The 19,537-nt window shown below is 53.1% G+C and overlaps 1 protein-coding gene across 2 annotated transcripts in view; it reads left to right on the top strand.

Moving 5' to 3' along the window:
* The first annotated feature begins 5,288 nt into the window (after positions 1–5,288).
* CDK10 (cyclin dependent kinase 10) overlaps positions 5,289–19,537 on the top strand; it is a 40,342-nt gene continuing 26,093 nt past the window's right edge. The window contains exons 1-6 of one of the 2 annotated variants that reach the window (XM_078883350.1): positions 5,289–5,337; positions 5,915–6,053; positions 9,466–9,538; positions 14,200–14,271; positions 16,361–16,463; positions 17,801–17,882. In XM_078883350.1, coding sequence (XP_078739476.1) covers positions 5,300–5,337; positions 5,915–6,053; positions 9,466–9,538; positions 14,200–14,271; positions 16,361–16,463; positions 17,801–17,882 — 507 coding nt within the window. In that variant the 5' untranslated portion in view covers positions 5,289–5,299. Of the gene's footprint in view, positions 5,338–5,836; positions 6,054–9,465; positions 9,539–14,199; positions 14,272–16,360; positions 16,464–17,800; positions 17,883–19,537 lie in introns of both variants that reach the window. The other variant, XM_078883349.1, reaches the window with a different exon arrangement.

Raw genomic sequence — 19,537 nt, 5'->3', positions numbered from 1 at the left:
CGGACGTCGCTGAGAGCACCCATCCTATTTGACCAATCACTGGGCGCTGGCTACGATCCTGTTTTCCCACATCTCAGCGTGCCTCACCACCCACGCGGCGCCGCCCCGTCATCCGTCACTCCCGGCGCGCGCGTGTCCATACCACGCCCACAACGCGTGCCCAACCCCGCACCCCGTGCCGCCCCGTGATCCATCACTGTCACAGTCGGCGCGCGTCAACACCACCACTACACTGGCACGGGTAGATCAACATCCACACACTGGCACGGGTAGATCAACATCCACGTAGTGGCACGGGTAGATCAACATCCACACACTGGCACGGGTAGGTCAACATCCACGTAGTGGCACGCTGCTGCTGCTGCTGCTGCTCGCAGAATGTCACGACTCGGACGACCTTGGAGTGAATGCTGCCAATGGAAAGACACGAAACCATACCCCTAACAATAAACACAGCCCCTAAACACTACCTCTAACACTACCCCCACCCGTGACCCCTACCTGTGACCCCTAACTGTGACCCCCACCTTTGACCCCTACCCGTAACCCCCACCTGTGACCCCCCACCTGTGACCCCTACCCGTGACCCCTATCCGTGACCCCCAACTGTGACCCCCACCTGTGACCCCCGCCTGTGACCCCCACCTGTGACCCCTACCCGTGACCCCCACCCGTGACACCCACCTTTGACCCCTACCCGTGACCCCCACCTGTCACACGACCCCTACCGCGTCTTCTCCCATAGGGGGCGACTTTTGCACGCCGTTTCCGTATCTCACATTCCGCAGTCTGTATAAGCGGATAGTTACATTTCCTAGACTGCGTCAGCATTGGCATTATAGTGAGCATCATCATCATTATCGTATTCTTTGGGTCTTTCGTTGAAGTCACATAGAGAGGTTGAAAGTAATTAATTAATTAATTCCAACTACGATGACGACCGCTTGTGTTGCGATCGAAACGTCGTAGTTTTTTTTATTGATTTTATTTTTATGAATTTGAACCTATCAAGTTTTCTAGATTTTAAGTTTTCGTGACTGCAAGGATGCATACCGTTTGTTTTTTTCGGTAAAGTCACGTAGGTGAAAACATATATATAATATATATATTTAATTTAATTTGTTTTCATTAAAATTGTATTTGTTTTAATTTTAATTTATTTTCTATGTTTTACCGACGTGACTTTACCGAAAAAACCAAACAATGTGAATGCCTGCAGTCACGAAAGCTTTTAAGTGAAGAATCATAATCATCATCAGCCATGAAATATCTACTGCCAGATCAAGTGGGTTGACAGCAAGACTGTGCATGCAATACGCAGAGCTAATCACTTTGCAGAGTCTTATCATCATCACGGTGGCTAGGAGATGTTAACTACCTCGCCTGGTGTACAGGAGGTCGTGGGTTCCATCCCGACCCTGACGCCTGCTGCTGCTGTATATTTGGAGTTTGCGTGTCTCTCATCATCATCACGGTGGCTAGGAGATGTTAACGACCTCGCCTGGTGTACAGGAGGTCGTGGGTTCCATCCCGACCCTGACGCCTGCTGCTGCTGTATATTTGGAGTTTGCGTCTCTCTCTCTCATCATCATCATCACGGTGGCTAGGAGATGTTAACTACCTCGTCTGGTATACAGGAGGTCGTGGGTTCGATCCCGACCCTGACGCCTGCTGCTGCTGTATATTTGGAGTTTGCGTGTCTCTCATCATCATCACGGTGGATAGGAGATGTTAACTACCTCGCCTGGTGTACAGGAGGTCGTGGGTTCGATCCAGACCCTGACGCCTGCTGTAGATTTGGAGTTTGCGTGTCTCTCTCTCTCATCATCATCACGGTGGCTAGGATATGTTAACTACCTCGCCTGGTCTACAGGAGGTCGTGGGTTCGATCCCAAATCTAACGCCTGCTGTAGATTTGGGGTTTGCGTCTCTCTCTCTCCCATCATCATCACGGTGGCTAGGAGATGTTAACGACCTCGCCTGGTCTACAGGAGGTCGTGGGTTCGATCCCGACCCTGACGTCTGCTGCTGCTGTATATTTGGAGTTTGCGTCTCTCTCTCTCATCATCATCATCACGGTGGCTAGGAGATGTTAACTACCTCGTCTGGTATACAGGAGGTCGTGGGTTCGATCCCGACCCTGACGCCTGCTGCTGTATATTTGGCCGCGTGGATTTTTCTCCGGGTCCTTTGTAGTGCTACGTGCATCATCACCCCATGATGCAGTAAATACAGAAACGTGTTACGATTGGACACTTATTAGTGTTCGTTTGCAAAGCTTATTCATGGGAATTTAGAAAATAGTAAACACATTTAAAAATACACACAAAAGCGTATAGGCAGCACCTATAGAAGGTAATGCCATGCAAAGAATGTGAAGAAAAAAACTACTATTTTTTAAGTAATGATTATAATTTCGATTTAAAGCTTTCGTGAGCGCAGGGATTCATATTCTTAGTTCTTTCGGTAAAGTCACGGAGAAGGGAATTCATTATAATGTATTATTTCCCTTCTACGTGACTTTACCGAAAGAACCAAGAATAAGGAACACATTCCTGCGGAGGGAGCTGGTAGTGACGTTGGGTTGCTCGGTCAATGGCCTGCAGGGTCAACGGCCAGGGCGTGGTGTATTCCGCAAATATGGCCGACTGTGAGGGCGAGCACAAGCCGGCGTGAGTAGGTTAAACGTTGAGTTTTACAAGGGCACCACGGGGTGAGCAGCCCCTCCCCACCCAGCCCCACCCCCACCCAGCCCCACCCCTCCCACCCCCCACCCAGCCCCACCCTCCCCACCCAGCCCCTCCCCACCCTCCCCATCCTCCCCACCCAGCCCCTCCCCACCCTCCCCTCCCCACCCAGCCCCTCCCCACCCTCCCCACCCAGCCACTCCCTCACCTCACCCTGGTGTTGGACCAGATGACGCCAAAAGGTTCGCCTTTTGATGAGGCTCTAAGAAAAGCTGTCTCGGGTGTGGACCAATCAATTTCAAGGACAGTGCATACATTATCAGAGTTGTGTGTTTTTTGTTTGCATTCCGACCGCGGATATTGTGGTCAATGCAAACATGACTCCTTGTAAAAAAGGTGTCAGTTTTGTTGCCAGATAAAAGGGTAAAAAACAATTATCGAACCTTAGAAACATAACGCGATGCAAACCAGTCAGCCAACGAAACAGTTCGACACTAACCGTGGTTCACCACGTATTTAACAAGTAGACCCGTAAAAACAACGTTTTTCACTATAAATCCTTAATATGCGTGGCGGCTAGAGTCTTCTCGTCCTCTGGCTTGAGATGGCTGCCACCTATGGGTCAGATGATTGTCTGCCAGTATGAAGCAATTGGTAATTAAATATTTAATTTGTTTTCCCTAAACAGTGTAAAATTTTGGGAATTTTTTTTCACGAACATTAATTGTCACGCACAACGAGTCTGTGTGGAAAATGTCAGCTCGATTGGATCACGGGAAGTGGGTTCAAAAACGACCGAAAGATTTGCACGGTCGTAAGCAAGCAAGCAAGCACGCAAGCAAGCGAACTTAACATAAAGGATTTAAAAAGACTGCTAGATTTTGTGTTCATCTTCTGGGCTGAACATACCAACGATATATATTTCACACATTTACACATGTCGGAACAACAGGTTCCACACTGCCCACCAGGGATTATTTGTCTGTCGTGCATATGGGGAGGGTGGGGGGTGGGAGGGGTGGGGCTGGGTGGAGAGGGGAGGGGTGGGGAGGGAGGGGCTGGGTGGGGAGGGGAGGGTGGAGAGGGTGGGGAGGGGCTGGGTGGAGAGGGGAGGGTGGGGAGGGAGGGGCTGGGTGGGGAGGGGTGGTCCTGGGTGGGGAGGGTGGGGCTGGGTGGTGGTGGGAGGGGTGGTGCTGGGTGGGGAGGGGCTGGTCACCCCGTGGTGCCCTTATAAAACTCAACGTTTCACCTACTCACGCCGGCTTGTGCCCGCCCTCACAGTCGGCCATATTTGCGGAACACACCACGCCCTGGCCGTTGACCCTGCAGGCCATTGACCGAGCAACCCAACGTCGTTCCTACCAGCTCCCTCCGCAGCAGGACAACGTGCTTCTACTAGAAACGTGCGGCGCTTCGATTGATTGGATGGTCGCGTGGATTTTTCACGAGGTCCTCCGATTTTTTTCTCCCTTCCACGTTGAGAAGGAAGACGCGTTTAGATGCATTGGCAGCTACAAATTGTCACGTGGTGACGATGATGAGGTCGCCACTGCAAAGATAAGCTCCAACGCTCAGTGGTGGGCCCTTATCTTGCAAGAAATACAAATAAATAAATACTGAGAGATTTACACTATGAGACATCTCCTTTACCAGTGGCAAAATATAGTAGTAGGTTTTTACCCTTTCAACTGGTACAAAACTGACACCTTTATACAAGGCGTCATGTTTGCAATAACCGCAACACAAGCAGTCTAAACGCAAACAAAAAGAAACAACTCTGATGATGATAATGGTATGCACTGTCCTTGAAGTTGATTGGTCCACACCCGAGACAGCTTTTCTTAGAGCCTAGTCTCCATTGGTGTTGGACCAGATGACGCCAAAAGGCGCACAACTCAAAGACAGCGCACTATCAGAGTATTGAGAGCTCGGGGTAAGCATTTACACTATGAGACCTCCTTTACCAGTGGCAAAATATAGTAATAGGTTTTTACCCTTTCAACTGGTACAAAAACTGACACCTTTATACAAGGAGTCATGTTTGCAATAACCGCAACACAAGCAGTCAAAATGCAAACAAAAAGAAACAACTCCGATGATGATGATAATGATATGCACTGTTTTTTGAGTTGTACAATACTGATAGAGTTTAGTTTTATCTGTATATTGTTTTGGTAACGTGATTTATTTACCTCTCCTATACTTTTCACTGCTTTCGTAAGTTTTTTTGTACCGTTTATCGTGTGTGTGTGAAAGAGCTTCATAGCTCATCGGATTCCCCCGTCCAACACGATTCAATCAATATCCAAATTACCGAATAATAATTAAAAAACGCAATTTAGAATCCCCAGTCTGGATAAGCGGCGACGTTTCGTAATTCGTAGTCCGCACGCGCCACGCCTTCACGTCCGTGCCTCTCGCCACCCGTAGTTGTGAAAAGCGGCGCGCGCCCCCCCCCACCCCACTCCGATAAGCCCCTCCCACTCTCCGAAGCGGCGCACGCGATTGGTCAGCCGCTCCGGGGCACGCGATTGGTCAGCCGCCCCGGGTCACGTGCACCGCTTCAACCAATCGGTGCGGACGTTGCCGCCTCATTGAGGCGGCCGCGTCGCATGCGAACTGGGAATTGTGAAGCGCCGAGAAGGACCGCGTGAGTCGTTCCCTCAGAGTCGTTCCCTCAGAGTCGTTCCCTCAGAGTCGTTCCCTCAGAGTCGTTCCCTCAGAGTCGTTCCCTCAGAGTCGTTCCCTCAGTCCCTCTGAGTCGTACCCTGTGAGTCGTTCCCTCAGTCCCTGTGAGTCGTTCCCTCAGAGTCGTTCCCTGTGAGTCGTTCCCTCAGTCCCTGTGAGTCCCTCTGAGTCGTTCCCTGTGAGTCCCTCTGAGTCGTTCCCTGTGAGTCGCTCCCTCAGAGTCCCTCTGAGTCGTTCCCTCCGAGTCGTTCCCTGTGAATCGTTCCCTGTGAGTCCCTCTGAGTCGTTCCGAGTCGATCCCAGTCTCTGTGAGTCGCTCCCCATTGAGTCCCCTCGCCCCCTCCGAGTGGCTGAACTTGGCTCCCCCGTTCCTCCCACAGACCCCCCCGTGTCTCTCCCCGTGTCTCCCACAGACCCCGCGTCTCCCACAGACCCCGTGTCTCTCCCCGTGTCTCCCACAGACCCCGCGTCTCCCACAGACCCCGTGTCTCCCCCCGCGTCTCCCACAGACCCCGTGTCTCCCCCCGCGTCTCCCACAGACCCCGCGTCTCCCCCGTGTCTCCGTGCGCGATGAGCGAGGTGGATCGTGGCGACGAGGAGCAGCCCGAGGAGGAGCCGGAGCTCGCCCTGAGCTCCTTCCGCGGGGACAGAATCACCCTGCCACGGCGAGCTCACAGGGTGAGTGGGGAGGGGGTGAGTGGCTCACGGGGTGAGTGCTCACAGGGTGAGTGGGGAGGGGGTGAGTGGCTCACGGGGTGAGTGGGGAGGGGGTGAGTGGGGAGGGGGTGAGTGGGGAGGGGGTGAGTGGGGAGGGGGTGAGTGGCTCACAGGGTGAGTGGGGAGGGGGTGAGTGGCTCACAGGGTGAGTGAGGAAGGGGTGAGTGGCTCACAGGGTGAGTGGGGAGAGGGGGGTGAGTGGCTCACGGGGTGAGTGGGGAGGGGGTGAGTGGCTCACAGGGGGAGTGGAGAGGGGGTGAGTGGCTCACAGGGTGAGTGAGGAGGGGGTGAGTGTTCACAGGGTGAGTGCTCACAGGGTGAGGAGCTCACAGGGTGAGTAGCCCAGGGGTGAGTGGCTCACAGGTGAGTGGCTCACAGGGTGAGTGAGGAGGGGGTGAGTGCTCACAGGGTGAGGAGCTCACAGGGTGAGTAGCCCAGGGGGTGAGTGGCTCACAGGGTGAGTGGGGAGGGGGTGAGTAGCTCACAGGGTGAGTAGCTCACAGGGTGAGTGGGGAGGGGGGTGAGTAGCTCACAGGGTGAGTAGCTCACAGGGTGAGTGGGGAGGGGGTGAGTAGCTCACAGGGTGAGTAGCTCACAGGGTGAGTGGGGAGGGGGGTGAGTGGCTCACGGGGTGAGTAGCTCACGGGGTGAGTAGCTCACGGGGTGAGTGGCTCGTGGGGTGAGTGGCTCATGGGGTGAGTGGCTCACGGGGTGAGTGGCTCGCGGGGTGAGTGGCTCATGGGGTGAGTGGCTCATGGGGTGAGTGGCTCACGGGGTGAGTAGCTCACGGGGTGAGTAGCCCAGGGGGTGAGTGGCTCACAGGGTGAGTTGGGAGGGGGGTGAGTAGCTCACAGGGTGAGTGGCTCGCGGGGTGAGTGGCTCAAGGGGTGAGTGGCTCACGGGGTGAGTGGCTCACGGGGTGAGTGGCTCACGGGGTGAGTAGCCCAGGGGGTGAGTGGCTCACAGGGTGAGTGGGGAGGGGGGTGAGTAGCTCACAGGGTGAGTGGCTCACAGGGTGAGTGGCTCACGGGGTGAGTAGCTCACGGGGTGAGTAGCCCAGGGGGTGAGTGGCTCACAGGGTGAGTGGGGAGGGGGGTGAGTAGCTCACGGGGTGAGTGGCTCACGGGGTGAGTGGCTCGCGGGGTGAGTGGCTCGCGGGGTGAGTGGCTCACGGGGTGAGTGGCTCACGGGATGAGTGGCTCACGGGGTGAGTGGCTCGCGGGGTGAGTGGCTCGCGGGGTGAGTGGCTCGCGGGGTGAGTGGCTCGCGGGGTGAGTGGCTCGCGGGGTGAGTGGCTCGCGGGGTGAGTGGCTCGCGGGGTGAGTGGCTCGCGGGGTGAGTGGCTCGCGGGGTGAGTGGCTCGCGGGGTGAGTGGCTCGCGGGGTGAGTGGCTCGCGGGGTGAGTGGCTCGCGGGGTGAGTGGCTCGCGGGGTGAGTGGCTCGCGGGGTGAGTGGCTCGCGGGGTGAGTCGCTCGCGGGGTGAGTGGCTCGCGGGGTGAGTCGCTCGCGGGGTGAGTGGCTCGCGGGGTGAGTGGCTCGCGGGGTGAGTGGCTCGCGGGGTGAGTGGCTCGCGGGGTGAGTGGCTAACAGGGTGAGTGGCTCGCGGGGTGAGTGGCTCGCGGGGTGAGTGGCTAACAGGGTGAGTGGCTCACGGGGTGAGTGGCTCACGGGGTGAGTGGCTCGCGGGGTGAGTGGCTCGCGGGGTGAGTGGCTCGCGGGGTGAGTGGCTCGCGGGGTGAGTGGCTCGCGGGGTGAGTGGCTCGCGGGGTGAGTGGCTCGCGGGGTGAGTGGCTCGCGGGGTGAGTGGCTCGCGGGGTGAGTGGCTCGCGGGGTGAGTGGCTCGCGGGGTGAGTGGCTCGCGGGGTGAGTGGCTCGCGGGGTGAGTGGCTCGCGGGGTGAGTGGCTCGCGGGGTGAGTGGCTCGCGGGGTGAGTGGCTCGCGGGGTGAGTGGCTCGCGGGGTGAGTGGCTCGCGGGGTGAGTGGCTCGCGGGGAGAGTGGCTCGCGGGGTGAGTGGCTCGCGGGGTGAGTGGCTCGCGGGGTGAGTGGCTCGCGGGGTGAGTGGCTCACGGGGTGAGTGGCTCACGGGGTGAGTGGCTCACGGGGTGAGTGGCTCACGGGGTGAGTGCTCACGGGGTGAGTGGCTCACGGGGTGAGTGGCTCACGGGGTGAGTGCTCACAGGGTGAGTGGCTCACGGGGTGAGTGGCTCACGGGGTGAGTGGCTCACGGGGTGAGTAGCTCACGGGGTGAGTGGCTCACGGGGTGAGTGGCTCACGGGGTGAGTGGCTCACAGGGTGAGTGGCTCACGGGGTGAGTGGGGAGGGGGGTGAGTGCTCACAGGGTGAGTGGCTCACAGGGTGAGTGGCTCACAGGGTGAGTAGCTCACGGGGTGAGTGGCTCACAGGGTGAGTGGCTCACGGGGTGAGTGGCTCACAGGGTGAGTGGGGAGGGGGGTGAGTGCTCACAGGGTGAGTGGCTCACAGGGTGAGTGGCTCACAGGGTGAGTAGCTCACGGGGTGAGTGGCTCACAGGGTGAGTGGCTCACGGGGTGAGTGGGGAGGGGGGTGAGTGCTCACAGGGTGAGTGGCTCACAGGGTGAGTAGCTCACAGGGTGAGTAGCTCACAGGGTGAGTGGGGAGGGGGGTGAGTGCTCACAGGGTGAGTGGCTCACAGGGTGAGTAGCTCACAGGGTGAGTAGCTCACAGGGTGAGTGGGGAGGGGGGTGAGTGGCTCACGGGGTGAGTGGCTCACAGGGTGAGTGGGGAGGGGGGTGAGTGGCTCACAGGGTGAGTGGCTCACAGGGTGAGTGGCTCACAGGGTGAGTGGCTCGCGGGGTGAGTGGCTCACGGGGTGAGTGGCTCACGGGGTGAGTGGCTCACGGGGTGAGTGGCTCGCGGGGTGAGTGGCTCGCGGGGTGAGTGGCTCGCGGGGTGAGTGGCTCACGGGGTGAGTGGCTCACGGGGTGAGTGGCTCACGGGGTGAGTGGCTCACGGGGTGAGTGGCTCACGGGGTGAGTGGCTCACGGGGTGAGTGGGGAGGGGTGAGGAGCCAGGGGTGAGGTCCCTCATTCCTGTGTGTTGTGTGTGTGTGTTGTGTGTATGTGTGTTGTGTGTGTGTTGTGTGTGTTGTGTGTGTGTCGTGTGTGTAGTGTTGTGTGTGTGTAGTGGTGTGTGTGTGTGTTGTGTGTGTAGTGTGTGTGTAGTGTTGTGTGTGTGTGTTGTGTGTGTTGTGTGTGTTGTGTGTTTTGTGTGTGTGTTGTGTGTGTTGTGTGTTGTGTGTGTTGTGTGTGTTGTGTGTGTTGTGTGTGTGTGTGTTGTGTGTGTGTTGTATGTGTGTATGTAATACTGCGTGTGTTGTGTGTGTTGTGTGTGCAGCTGGGACGATGTCGCGCCGTCACGGAGTTCGTGAAGCAGAATCGCATCGGAGAGGGAACCTACGGCATCGTGTGTGAGTCCCACAGAGAGAGAGTGGGTGGGTGGGTGTGTGGGTGAGTGAGTGGGTGGGTGGGTGAGTGAGTGGGTGGGTGGGTGGGTGAGTGAGTGGGTGGGTGGGTGAGTGAGTGAGTGGGTGAGTGAGTGGGTGGGTGGGTGGGTGAGTGAGTGGGTGGGTGGGTGAGTGAGTGGGTGAGTGAGTGAGTGAGTGGGTGGGTGGGTGGGTGGGTGAGTGGGTGAGTGAGTGGGTGAGTGAGTGAGTGGGTGGGTGGGTGAGTGGGTGGGTGGGTGGGTGAGTGAGTGGGTGAGTGATTGAGTGGGTGAGTGAGTGGGTGGGTGGGTGAGTGGGTGGGTGGGTGGGTGAGTGGGTGGGCGAGTGAGCGAGTGGGTGGGCGAGCGAGCGAGTGGGTGGGCGATGTGAGCGAGTGGGTGGGCGAGCGAGCGAGTGGGTGGGTGAGTGAGTGGGTGGGCGAGCGAGCGAGTGAGTGGGTGAGCGAGCGAGTGAGTGGGTTGGCGAGTGAGTGAGTGGGTGGGTGGGTGGGTGGGCGAGCGAGCGAGTGAGTGGGTTGGCGAGCGAGTGAGTGGGTTGGCGAGCGAGTGAGTGGGTGGGTGGGTGGGTGGGTGGGCGAGCGAGCGGGTGAGTGGGTGAGTGGGTGAGTGAGTGGGTGAGTGAGTGGGTGAGTGAGTGGGTCAGCGAGCGAGTGGGTCAGCGAGCGAGTGAGTGGGTGAGTGAGTGAGTGAGTGGGTGGGCGAGCGAGTGAGTGAGTGGGTGAGTGAGTGAGTGGGTGAGCGAGTGAGTGAGTGGGTGAGCGAGTGAGTGAGTGTGTGAGTGGGTGCGCGAGCGAAGTGAGCGAGTGGGTGAGTGAGTGGGTGAGCGAGTGAGTGGGTTAGTGGGCGAGCGAAGTGGGCGAGTGAGTGGGTTAGCGAGTGAGTGGGTGAGTGAGTGAGTGAGTGGGTGAGTGAGTGGGTGGGCGAGTGAGTGAGTGAGTGAGTGGGTGAGTGAGTGGGTGAGTGAGTGTGTGAGTGGGTGGGCGGGTGAGCAAGCGAGTGAGTGGGTCAGCGAGCGAGTGAGCGATTGAGTGAGTAGGTGAGTGAGTGGGTTAGCGAGTGAGTGAGTAGGTGAGTGAGTGGGTTAGCGAGTGAGTGAGTAGGTGAGTGAGTGGGTTAGCGAGTGAGTGAGTAGGTGAGTGAGTGGGTGAGCGAGTGAGTGGGTGGGTGGGCGAGCGAGTGAGTGAGTGGGTGGGCGAGCGAGAGAGTGAGTGGGTGAGTGAGTGGGCGAGTGAGTGGGTGAGCGGGTGGGTGGGTGAGCGAGCGGGCGGGTGAGCGAGCGAGTGGGTGGGTGGGTGAGCGAGCAGGTGAGTGTGTCGGTGGGTGAGTGAGTGGGTGCGATTTTTATCAACTATTTTTATTTCATTCGCTAAGGCCCACTGAGATATGTTGCAACTTTTTTTGAAACCCGTCAATTTTTTTGAAACCTGTCAATTTTTTTGAAACCTGTCAATTTTTTTGAAACCTGTCAATTTTTTTGAAACCCGTCAATTTTTTTGAAACCCGTCAATTTTTTTGAAACCCGTCAATTTTTTTGAAACCTGTCAATTTTTTTGAAACCCGTCAATTTTTTTGAAACCTGTCAATTTTTTTGAAACCCGTCAATTTTTTTGAAACCTGTCAATTTTTTTGAAACCCGTCAATTTTTTTGAAACCCGTCAATTTTTTTGAAACCTGTCAATTTTTTTAAAACCCGTCAATTTTTTTGAAACCCGTCAATTTTTTTGAAACCCGTCAATTTTTTTGAAACCTGTCAATTTTTTTGAAACCTGTCAATTTTTTTGAAACCCGTCAATTTTTTTGAAACCTGTCAATTTTTTTGAAACCCGTCAATTTTTTTGAAACCTGTCAATTTTTTTGAAACCCCTCAATTTTTTTGAAACCTGTCAATTTTTTTGAAACCCGTCAATTTTTTTGAAACCTGTCAATTTTTTTGAAACCTGTCAATTTTTTTGAAACCCGTCAATTTTTTTGAAACCTGTCAATTTTTTTGAAACCCGTCAATTTTTTTGAAACCCGTCAATTTTTTTGAAACCCGTCAATTTTTTTGAAACCCGTCAATTTTTTTGAAACCTGTCAATTTTTTTGAAACCCGTCAATTTTTTTGAAACCCGTCAATTTTTTTGAAACCTGTCAATTTTTTTAAAACCCGTCAATTTTTTTGAAACCCGTCAATTTTTTTGAAACCCGTCAATTTTTTTGAAACCTGTCAATTTTTTTGAAACCTGTCAATTTTTTTGAAACCCGTCAATTTTTTTGAAACCCGTCAATTTTTTTGAAACCTGTCAATTTTTTTGAAACCCGTCAATTTTTTTGAAACCCGTCAATTTTTTTGAAACCTGTCAATTTTTTTGAAACCCGTCAATTTTTTTGAAACCTGTAAATTTTTTTGAAACCCGTCCATTTTTTTGAAACCCGTCAATTTTTTTGAAACCCGTCCATTTTTTTGAAACCTGTCAATTTTTTTGAAACCCGTCCATTTTTTTGAAACCCGTCAATTTTTTTGAAACCCGTCCATTTTTTTGAAACCTGTCAATTTTTTTGAAACCTGTCCATTTTTTTGAAACCCGTCAATTTTTTTGAAACCCGTCCATTTTTTTGAAACCTGTCAATTTTTTTGAAACCCGTCCATTTTTTTGAAACCCGTCCATTTTTTTGAAACCCGTCAATTTTTTTGAAACCCGTCAATTTTTTTTAAACCCGTCAATTTTTTTGAAACCCGTCAATTTTTTTGAAACCTGTCAATTTTTTTGAAACCCGTCAATTTTTTTGAAACCCGTCAATTTTTTTTAAACCCGTCAATTTTTTTTAAACCCGTCAATTTTTTTTAAACCCGTCAATTTTTTTGAAACCCGTCAATTTTTTTGAAACCCGTCAATTTTTTTGAAACCCGTCAATTTTTTTTAAACCCGTCAATTTTTTTTAAACCCGTCAATTTTTTTGAAACCCGTCAATTTTTTTTAAACCCGTCAATTTTTTTTAAACCTGTCAATTTTTTTGAAACCTGTCAATTTTTTTGAAACCTGTCAATTTTTTTGAAACCTGTCAATTTTTTTGAAACCCGTCAATTTTTTTGAAACCCGTCAATTTTTTTGAAACCCGTCAATTTTTTTTAAACCCGTCAATTTTTTTGAAACCCGTCAATTTTTTTTAAACCCGTCAATTTTTTTGAAACCTGTCAATTTTTTTGAAACCTGTCAATTTTTTTGAAACCCGTCAATTTTTTTGAAACCCGTCAATTTTTTTGAAACCCGTCAATTTTTTTGAAACCCGTCAATTTTTTTGAAACCCGTCAATTTTTTTGAAACCCGTCAATTTTTTTGAAACCCGTCAATTTTTTTGCAACCCGTCAATTTTTTTGAAACCCGTCAATTTTTTTGAAACCTGTCAATTTTTTTGAAACCCGTCAATTTTTTTGAAACCTGTCAATTTTTTTGAAACCTGTCAATTTTTTTGAAACCCGTCAATTTTTTGAAACCCGTCAATTTTTTTGAAACCTGTCAATTTTTTTGAAACCCGTCAATTTTTTTGAAACCTGTCAATTTTTTTGAAACCCGTCAATTTTTTTGAAACCTGTCAATTTTTTTGAAACCCGTCAATTTTTTTGAAACCTGTCAATTTTTTTGAAACCCGTCAATTTTTTGAAACCTGTCCATCATTTAAACTATTTATATATTTTAGCAGCTAAGGCTCTTTTTGTAGAAGTGACGTGGCCATCGATGACTGAAGCCCTCCTGATTCCGCGCCGGTCTGTGGGTCGCGTGAGACGACAGCGGTTTGTGTGGAGGTCTTCATCCAGCAGCGGATCAAGCGTGGCTGATGTCAACGATGTGTGTGTCTGTGTGTGTGTGTCTGTGTGTGTCTGTGTGTCTCTCTGTGTGTCTCTGTGTGTGTCTCTGTGTCTGTCTCTGTGTGTGTCTGTATGTGTGTATGTGTGTGTGTGTCTGTGTGTGTGTGTCTCTGTGTGTGTGTCTCTGTGTGTGTGTGTCTGTGTGTGTGTCTGTGTGTGTGTGTCTGTGTGTGTGTGTGTCTGTGTGTGTGTCTGTGTGTGTCTGTCTGTGTGTGTCTGTGTGTCTCTGCGTGTCTGTGTGTGTGTCTGTGTGTGTATGTGTCTGTGTGTGTGTGTCTTTGTGTCTCTGTGTCTGTGTGTGTGTCTGTGTGTGTGTGTCTGTGTGTCTCTGTGTCTGTGTGTCTCTGTGTGTGTGTGTCTGTGTGTGTCTCTGTGTGTGTCTCTGTGTGTGTCTATGTGTGTGTGTCTCTGTCTGTGTGTGTGTGTCTGTGTGTATTTGTGTGTGTCTCTGTGTGTGTCTCTGTGTGTGTCTCTGTGTGTGTCTCTGTGTGTGTGTGTCTCTGTCTGTGTGTGTGTCTCTGTGTGTGTGTGTCTGTGTGTATCTGTGTGTGTCTCTGTGTGTCTCTGTGTGTGTGTCTCTGTGTGTGTGTCTCTGTCTGTGTGTGTGTCTCTGTCTGTGTGTGCGTGTCTCTGTGTGTGCGTGTCTCTGTGTGTGCGTGTCTCTGTGTGTGCGTGTCTCTGTGTGTGCGTGTCTCTGTGTGTGCGTGTCTCTGTGTGTGCGTGTCTCTGTGTGTGTGTCTCTGTGTGTGTGTGTGTGTGTCTCTGTGTGTGTGTCACAGACCGAGCGAGGGACACGCGGAGCGGGGAGATTGTGGCGTTGAAGAAAGTGCGCATGGACAAAGAGAAGGACGGTGCGGAGTGTGTGTGTGCGTGCGTGTGTGTGTGTGCGTGTGTGTGTGTTTGTGTGTGTGTGCGTGTGTGTGTGTGTGCGTGCGTGTGTGTGTTTGTGTGCGTGTGTGTGCGCGTGTGTGTGTGTGTGCGTGCGTGTGTGTGAGTGTGTGTGCGCGTGTGTGTGTGCGCGTGTGTGTGTGTGTGCGCGTGTGTGTGTGTGCGTGTGTGTGTGTGTTCGTGCGTGTGTGTGTGTATGTGTGCGTGCGTGTGTGTGCGTGCGCCCACGTGATTTGTGGGTTTACCTATCACACTGGGGAGACAAAGGCGGTCGGGCAGAGGAGCGACGCTCACAACAACGAGCGGAGCGCCGGGTGGCTAAAGCACAGCAAGTTGGCACAGTAGGGGGCACAGGTGGTGCATCAGCCAGTCATCTCGGTCATCTCAGTCAGTCGACCCGTGGCACCTGCTGGGTCTGCCCCGTGACCTGCCAGCGGGCGTTCGACACTTCACCTGGCCTCAAGGTGCACATGGCCTGGCACAAGCGTCGTGGTGACGTCACCGCCACTTAGTGGCGAATGGCTGTTGTTGTTGTGGTTGTTGTTGTGCGTTGGCAAGTGCTGTAAGCGAGCACCTATGAAGGCCGGAATAGCACATGAGGGGTTATGTGGCCAACATCACCACATTGTGTGCTGTGGGGAGCGGTGGTGCAGCAGTTAGCGCGCTGCGGGGAGCGGTGGTGCAGCGGTTAGCGCTACGCTGCGCTATGAACTCGGCGACCCGGGTTCGATTCCCGCTCACGGCCGACACCAGTGACGATTATCTGAACCGGTCCTGGGCCTCCTCCTCTAGGTCGACTCACCCTAAAATGAGTACCTGGTGCACTGCGTAGACATCTCAACTGGGGAGACAAAGGCGGCTGGGCGTGGTGCTGGCCACCCACCCCCTCGTGTGCCGTGCCGGCCTTCATAGGTGCTGCTACTCGCTAACAGCACTTGCCCCAGCAGTCTGTTAGGACTACACGGGGGATGTTTGTGTGTGTGTTGGTGAGGGTGTGATTCACCCTTTCTACACCCTAACCCAATTACAGGAAGAGAGAGGCGGCCTAATCGTCGACTAATTGGGGAAGTGATTGGGTGAGAAAGGGTTTAGCGATGCAGCTGCTATGGCTGAGCCAGCCATAATTTCATCAGGGAGACTTCATCAAATCTCCCGACTTCGGGCGGGTTCCTGCTAAGTTCAGACTTGGAGTTGGACCGAGAGGCCTGGAGTTGCATGGAGATCCGTAGAGACTTCGGCTTTATTTTAAGGACATCGCGGGGAGGAAAATGTGCAATGCAGCTGGAGCAAAAGGCATCAACAGGTTGTTTACGCGACAACCCATGGGCAGAACTTCAAACAGAATAGACGATCAACGAACGTATTGGCGGTCCGCTGGCGTTGTGATCAAAAAATAAAACAGCAAAATGTTTCATCGTGGGACCTCCTTTGCCGGTAACAAAATATACTAAAATAGGGTTTTTCCCCTTTTTTTCTGGCGACAAAACTGACACCTTTTTGCAAGGAGTCATGCTTACATTAACCACGATTCCTGCAGTCAAATGCAAACAAAAACACAATACTCTGATAAGATATGCATTGTCACTTGGTCCAACACCATGTGAGACTAGGCTCTAAGGAAAGCTGTCTCGGGTGTGGACCAATCAACTTCAAGGACAGTCCATACATTATCAGAGTTATGTTTTTTGTTTGCATTATGGCTGCAGGTATTGTGGTTTATGCAAACATGACTCCTTGTAAAAAAGGTGTCAGTTTTGTTGCCAGATAGAAGGGTAAAAAACCAATTGTCATATTTTGCTACTGGCAAATGAGGTTCCAATGGTCTAAATGCTTTACCCAGAGCTCTCATACTCTGATGGTGCATTGTCTTTGAGTTGTGCGCCTTTTGGCGTCATCTGGTCCAACACCATGAGAGACTAGGCTCTAAGGAAATGGTTTGGCCACCCACCCCCTCGTGTGCCAAGGTGCCGGTTTTCATAGGTACTCGCTAAAAACACTTGCTCCGACGGTCTGTGAAGGCTATACGGGGGATCTTTGTCTTGTGTTACGCAGGTCTGCCCATCAGCAGTATGCGGGAGATAAATCTGCTACTCCGCCTTCAACACCCCAACGTGGTGGAGCTCAAGGAGGTGGTGGTGGGAGCCAGGCTGGAGAGGTGATCGTGGGTGTGTGAGTGTGAGTGTGTGAGTGAGTGTGTGTGTGTGTGTGTGAGTGGGTGTGTGAGTATGTGAGCGTGTGTGAGTGAATGTGAGTGTGAGTGCGTGTGAGTGAGCACGTGTGTGTGTGAGTGTGTGATTGTGTGTGAGTGAGTGTGTGTGGGTGAGCGTGTGTGTGTGAGTGAGCGCGTGTGGGTGTGTGTGAGTGTGTGAGTGGGGCGGGTTGAGTGAGTGTGTGTGAGTGTGTGAGCGCATGTGTGTGTGTGAGTGAGCGCGTGTGAGCGTGTGAGTGTGCGTGTGGGTGAGCGTGTGTGTGTGTGAGCGTGTGTGTTAGTGTGTGTGTGAGTTTGTGGGTTTGTGTGTGTGTGTGTGAGTGAGTGTGTGTGTGAGCGTGTGTGTGTGGGTGTGAGCGTGTGTGTGTGTGAGCGTGTGTGTTAGTGTGTGTGTGAGGGTGTGGGTGTGAGCGTGTGTGTGTGAGTGAGTGTGTGTGGGTGGGTGAGTGAGCGTGTGAGTGAGTGAGCGTGTGTGTGTGTGAGTGAGTGTGTGTGGATGTGTGTGTGTGAGAATGTGTGTGCGTGTGTGTGTTAGTGAGCGCGTGTGAGTGTGTGTGTGTGAGTGTGCGTGTGAATGTGTGTGTGTGTGAATGTGTGTGCGTGTGTGTGTTAGTGAGCGCGTGTGAGTGTGTGTGAGTGAGTGTGTGGATGTGTGTGTGTGTAAGTGAGCGCGTGTGAGTGTGTGTGTGTGAATGTGTGTGAATGTGTGTGTGTGTGAGTGAGCGTGTGTGTTAGTGAGCGCGTGTGAGTGTGTGTGTGTGAGTGAGTGAGTGTGTGAGTGTGCGAGTGTGTGTGAATGTGTGTGTGTGTGAATGTGTGTGCGTGTGTGTGTTAGTGAGCGTGTGTGAGTGTGTGTGTGAGTGAGTGTGTGGATGTGTGTGTGTGAGTGGGCGCGTGTGAGTGTGTGTGAGTGTGTGTGAATGTGTGTGTGTGTGTGTGTGAGTGAGCGTGTGTGTGTGTGTGAGTGAGCGTGTGTGTGTGTGTGAATGTGTGTGTGTTAGTGAGCGGCCTTCATAGGTGCTCGCTAACAGCACTTGCCCCTACAGTCTGTTAAGGCTATACGGGGGATCTTTGTCTTTGTTAGTGAGCGCGTGTGAGTGTGTGTGTGAGTGTGTGTGAGTGTGTATGTGTGAGTGTGTGTGTGTGTGTCTCTGTACGTGTGTGTGTGTGTCTCTGTGTGTATATCTGTATCTCTGTGTGTGTATCTGTGTGTGTGTGTCTCTGTGTGTCTCTGTGTGTATAATCTGTGTGTCTGTGTGTGTGTCTGTGTCTGTGTGTGTTAGTATCTTCCTGGTGATGGGCTACTGTGAGCAGGACCTCGCTAGCCTGCTCGACAACGTCACAGCCCCGTTCTCCGAGGCACAGGTCAGTCGCCCCACACACACAACGATTCAGCACCGCGCCAGGTACTCAATTGAGGCCGAGTCGACCTAGGGGAGCCCCAGGACCGGTTCACGTGATCGTCACCGGTGTTAGCCTTTGCCTCTACACACCAATACCCGCCATTTGTCACGACAGTTCCCGTGCCAGGCCAGGTGCACCTTGAGGCTGCCACGTGAAGTGTAGAAGGGTCGCTGGCAGGAGATCACGGGGCAGACCCAGCAGGTGCCACGGGTCGACTGACTGAGATGACCGAGATGACTGGCTGATGCACCACTTGTGCCCCCTACTGTACCAACTTGCTGTGCTTTAGCCACCATACCACCATCATCGCCACCATCGCCACCACCATCACCACCACCACCACCGCCACCATCGCCGCCATCATCGCCACCATCACCACCATCACCACCATCACCACCATCATCACCATCGCCACCATCACCATCACCACCACCATCACCACCACCATCACCACCACCATCGCCACCATCACCACCATCGCCACCAACAACACCATCACCACCATCATCACCATCGCCACCATCATCACCATCGCCACCATCACCACCATCACCACCATCGCCACCATCACCACCATCATCACCACCACCACCGCCACCATCGCCGCCATCATCACCACCATCACCACCATCACCACCATCGCCACCATCACCATCACCACCACCATCACCACCACCATCACCACCACCATCGCCACCATCGCCACCAACAACACCATCACCACCATCACCACCATCATCACCATCGCCACCATCACCACCATCACCACCATCGCCACCATCACCACCATCACCACCATCTCCACAACCACCACCCACCCCCCACCCCGCACTCACCACATGTCAATGGCTGTGGTCTGCGTCTCTGAGCCGAAGAGCAACTCAGGCGCTCGGTACCTAGACCCACACACGTGTACACATGTACACTCACACACGTGTACACTCACACACGTGTACACACATGTACACTCACACACATGTACACACGGTCACACACGTACACACGGACACACAGGTACACACATGTACACTCACACACGTGTACACTCACACGTACACACAGACACACATGTACACTCACACACGTGTACACTCACACACGTGCACACGGACACACACGTACACACGGACACACGTGTACACTCACACACATGTACACACGTACACACGTACACACATGTACACACGTACAGACGTACACACATGTACACACGGACACACATGTACACACAGACACAGGTACACACGTACACACACGTACACACAGGTACACACATGTACACACGGACACACGTGTACACTCACACACAGGTACACACGGACACACATGTACACTCACACACAGGTACACACGGACACACAGGTACACACGGACACACATGTGCACGCACACACGTGCTCACGTAAACGTGCACACACGTGTACACGCGTGTACATGTTCCATTCGCCACTAAGTGACGGTGACGTCACCACGACGCTTGTGCCAGGCCATGTGCACTTTGAGGCCACGTGAAGTGTTGAAGGAGGTCACGGGACAGACCCAGCAGGTGCCACGGGTTGACCGACCGAGATGACAGGCAGACGCACCAGCACCCGTGCCCCTTGCTGTGCCAACTC

This window comes from Lampetra fluviatilis, chromosome 70, assembly GCF_964198595.1.
Source record: "Lampetra fluviatilis chromosome 70, kcLamFluv1.1, whole genome shotgun sequence".
Lineage (NCBI taxonomy): Eukaryota > Metazoa > Chordata > Hyperoartia > Petromyzontiformes > Petromyzontidae > Lampetra > Lampetra fluviatilis.
This window is presented reverse-complemented; position numbering and strand designations above follow the sequence as displayed.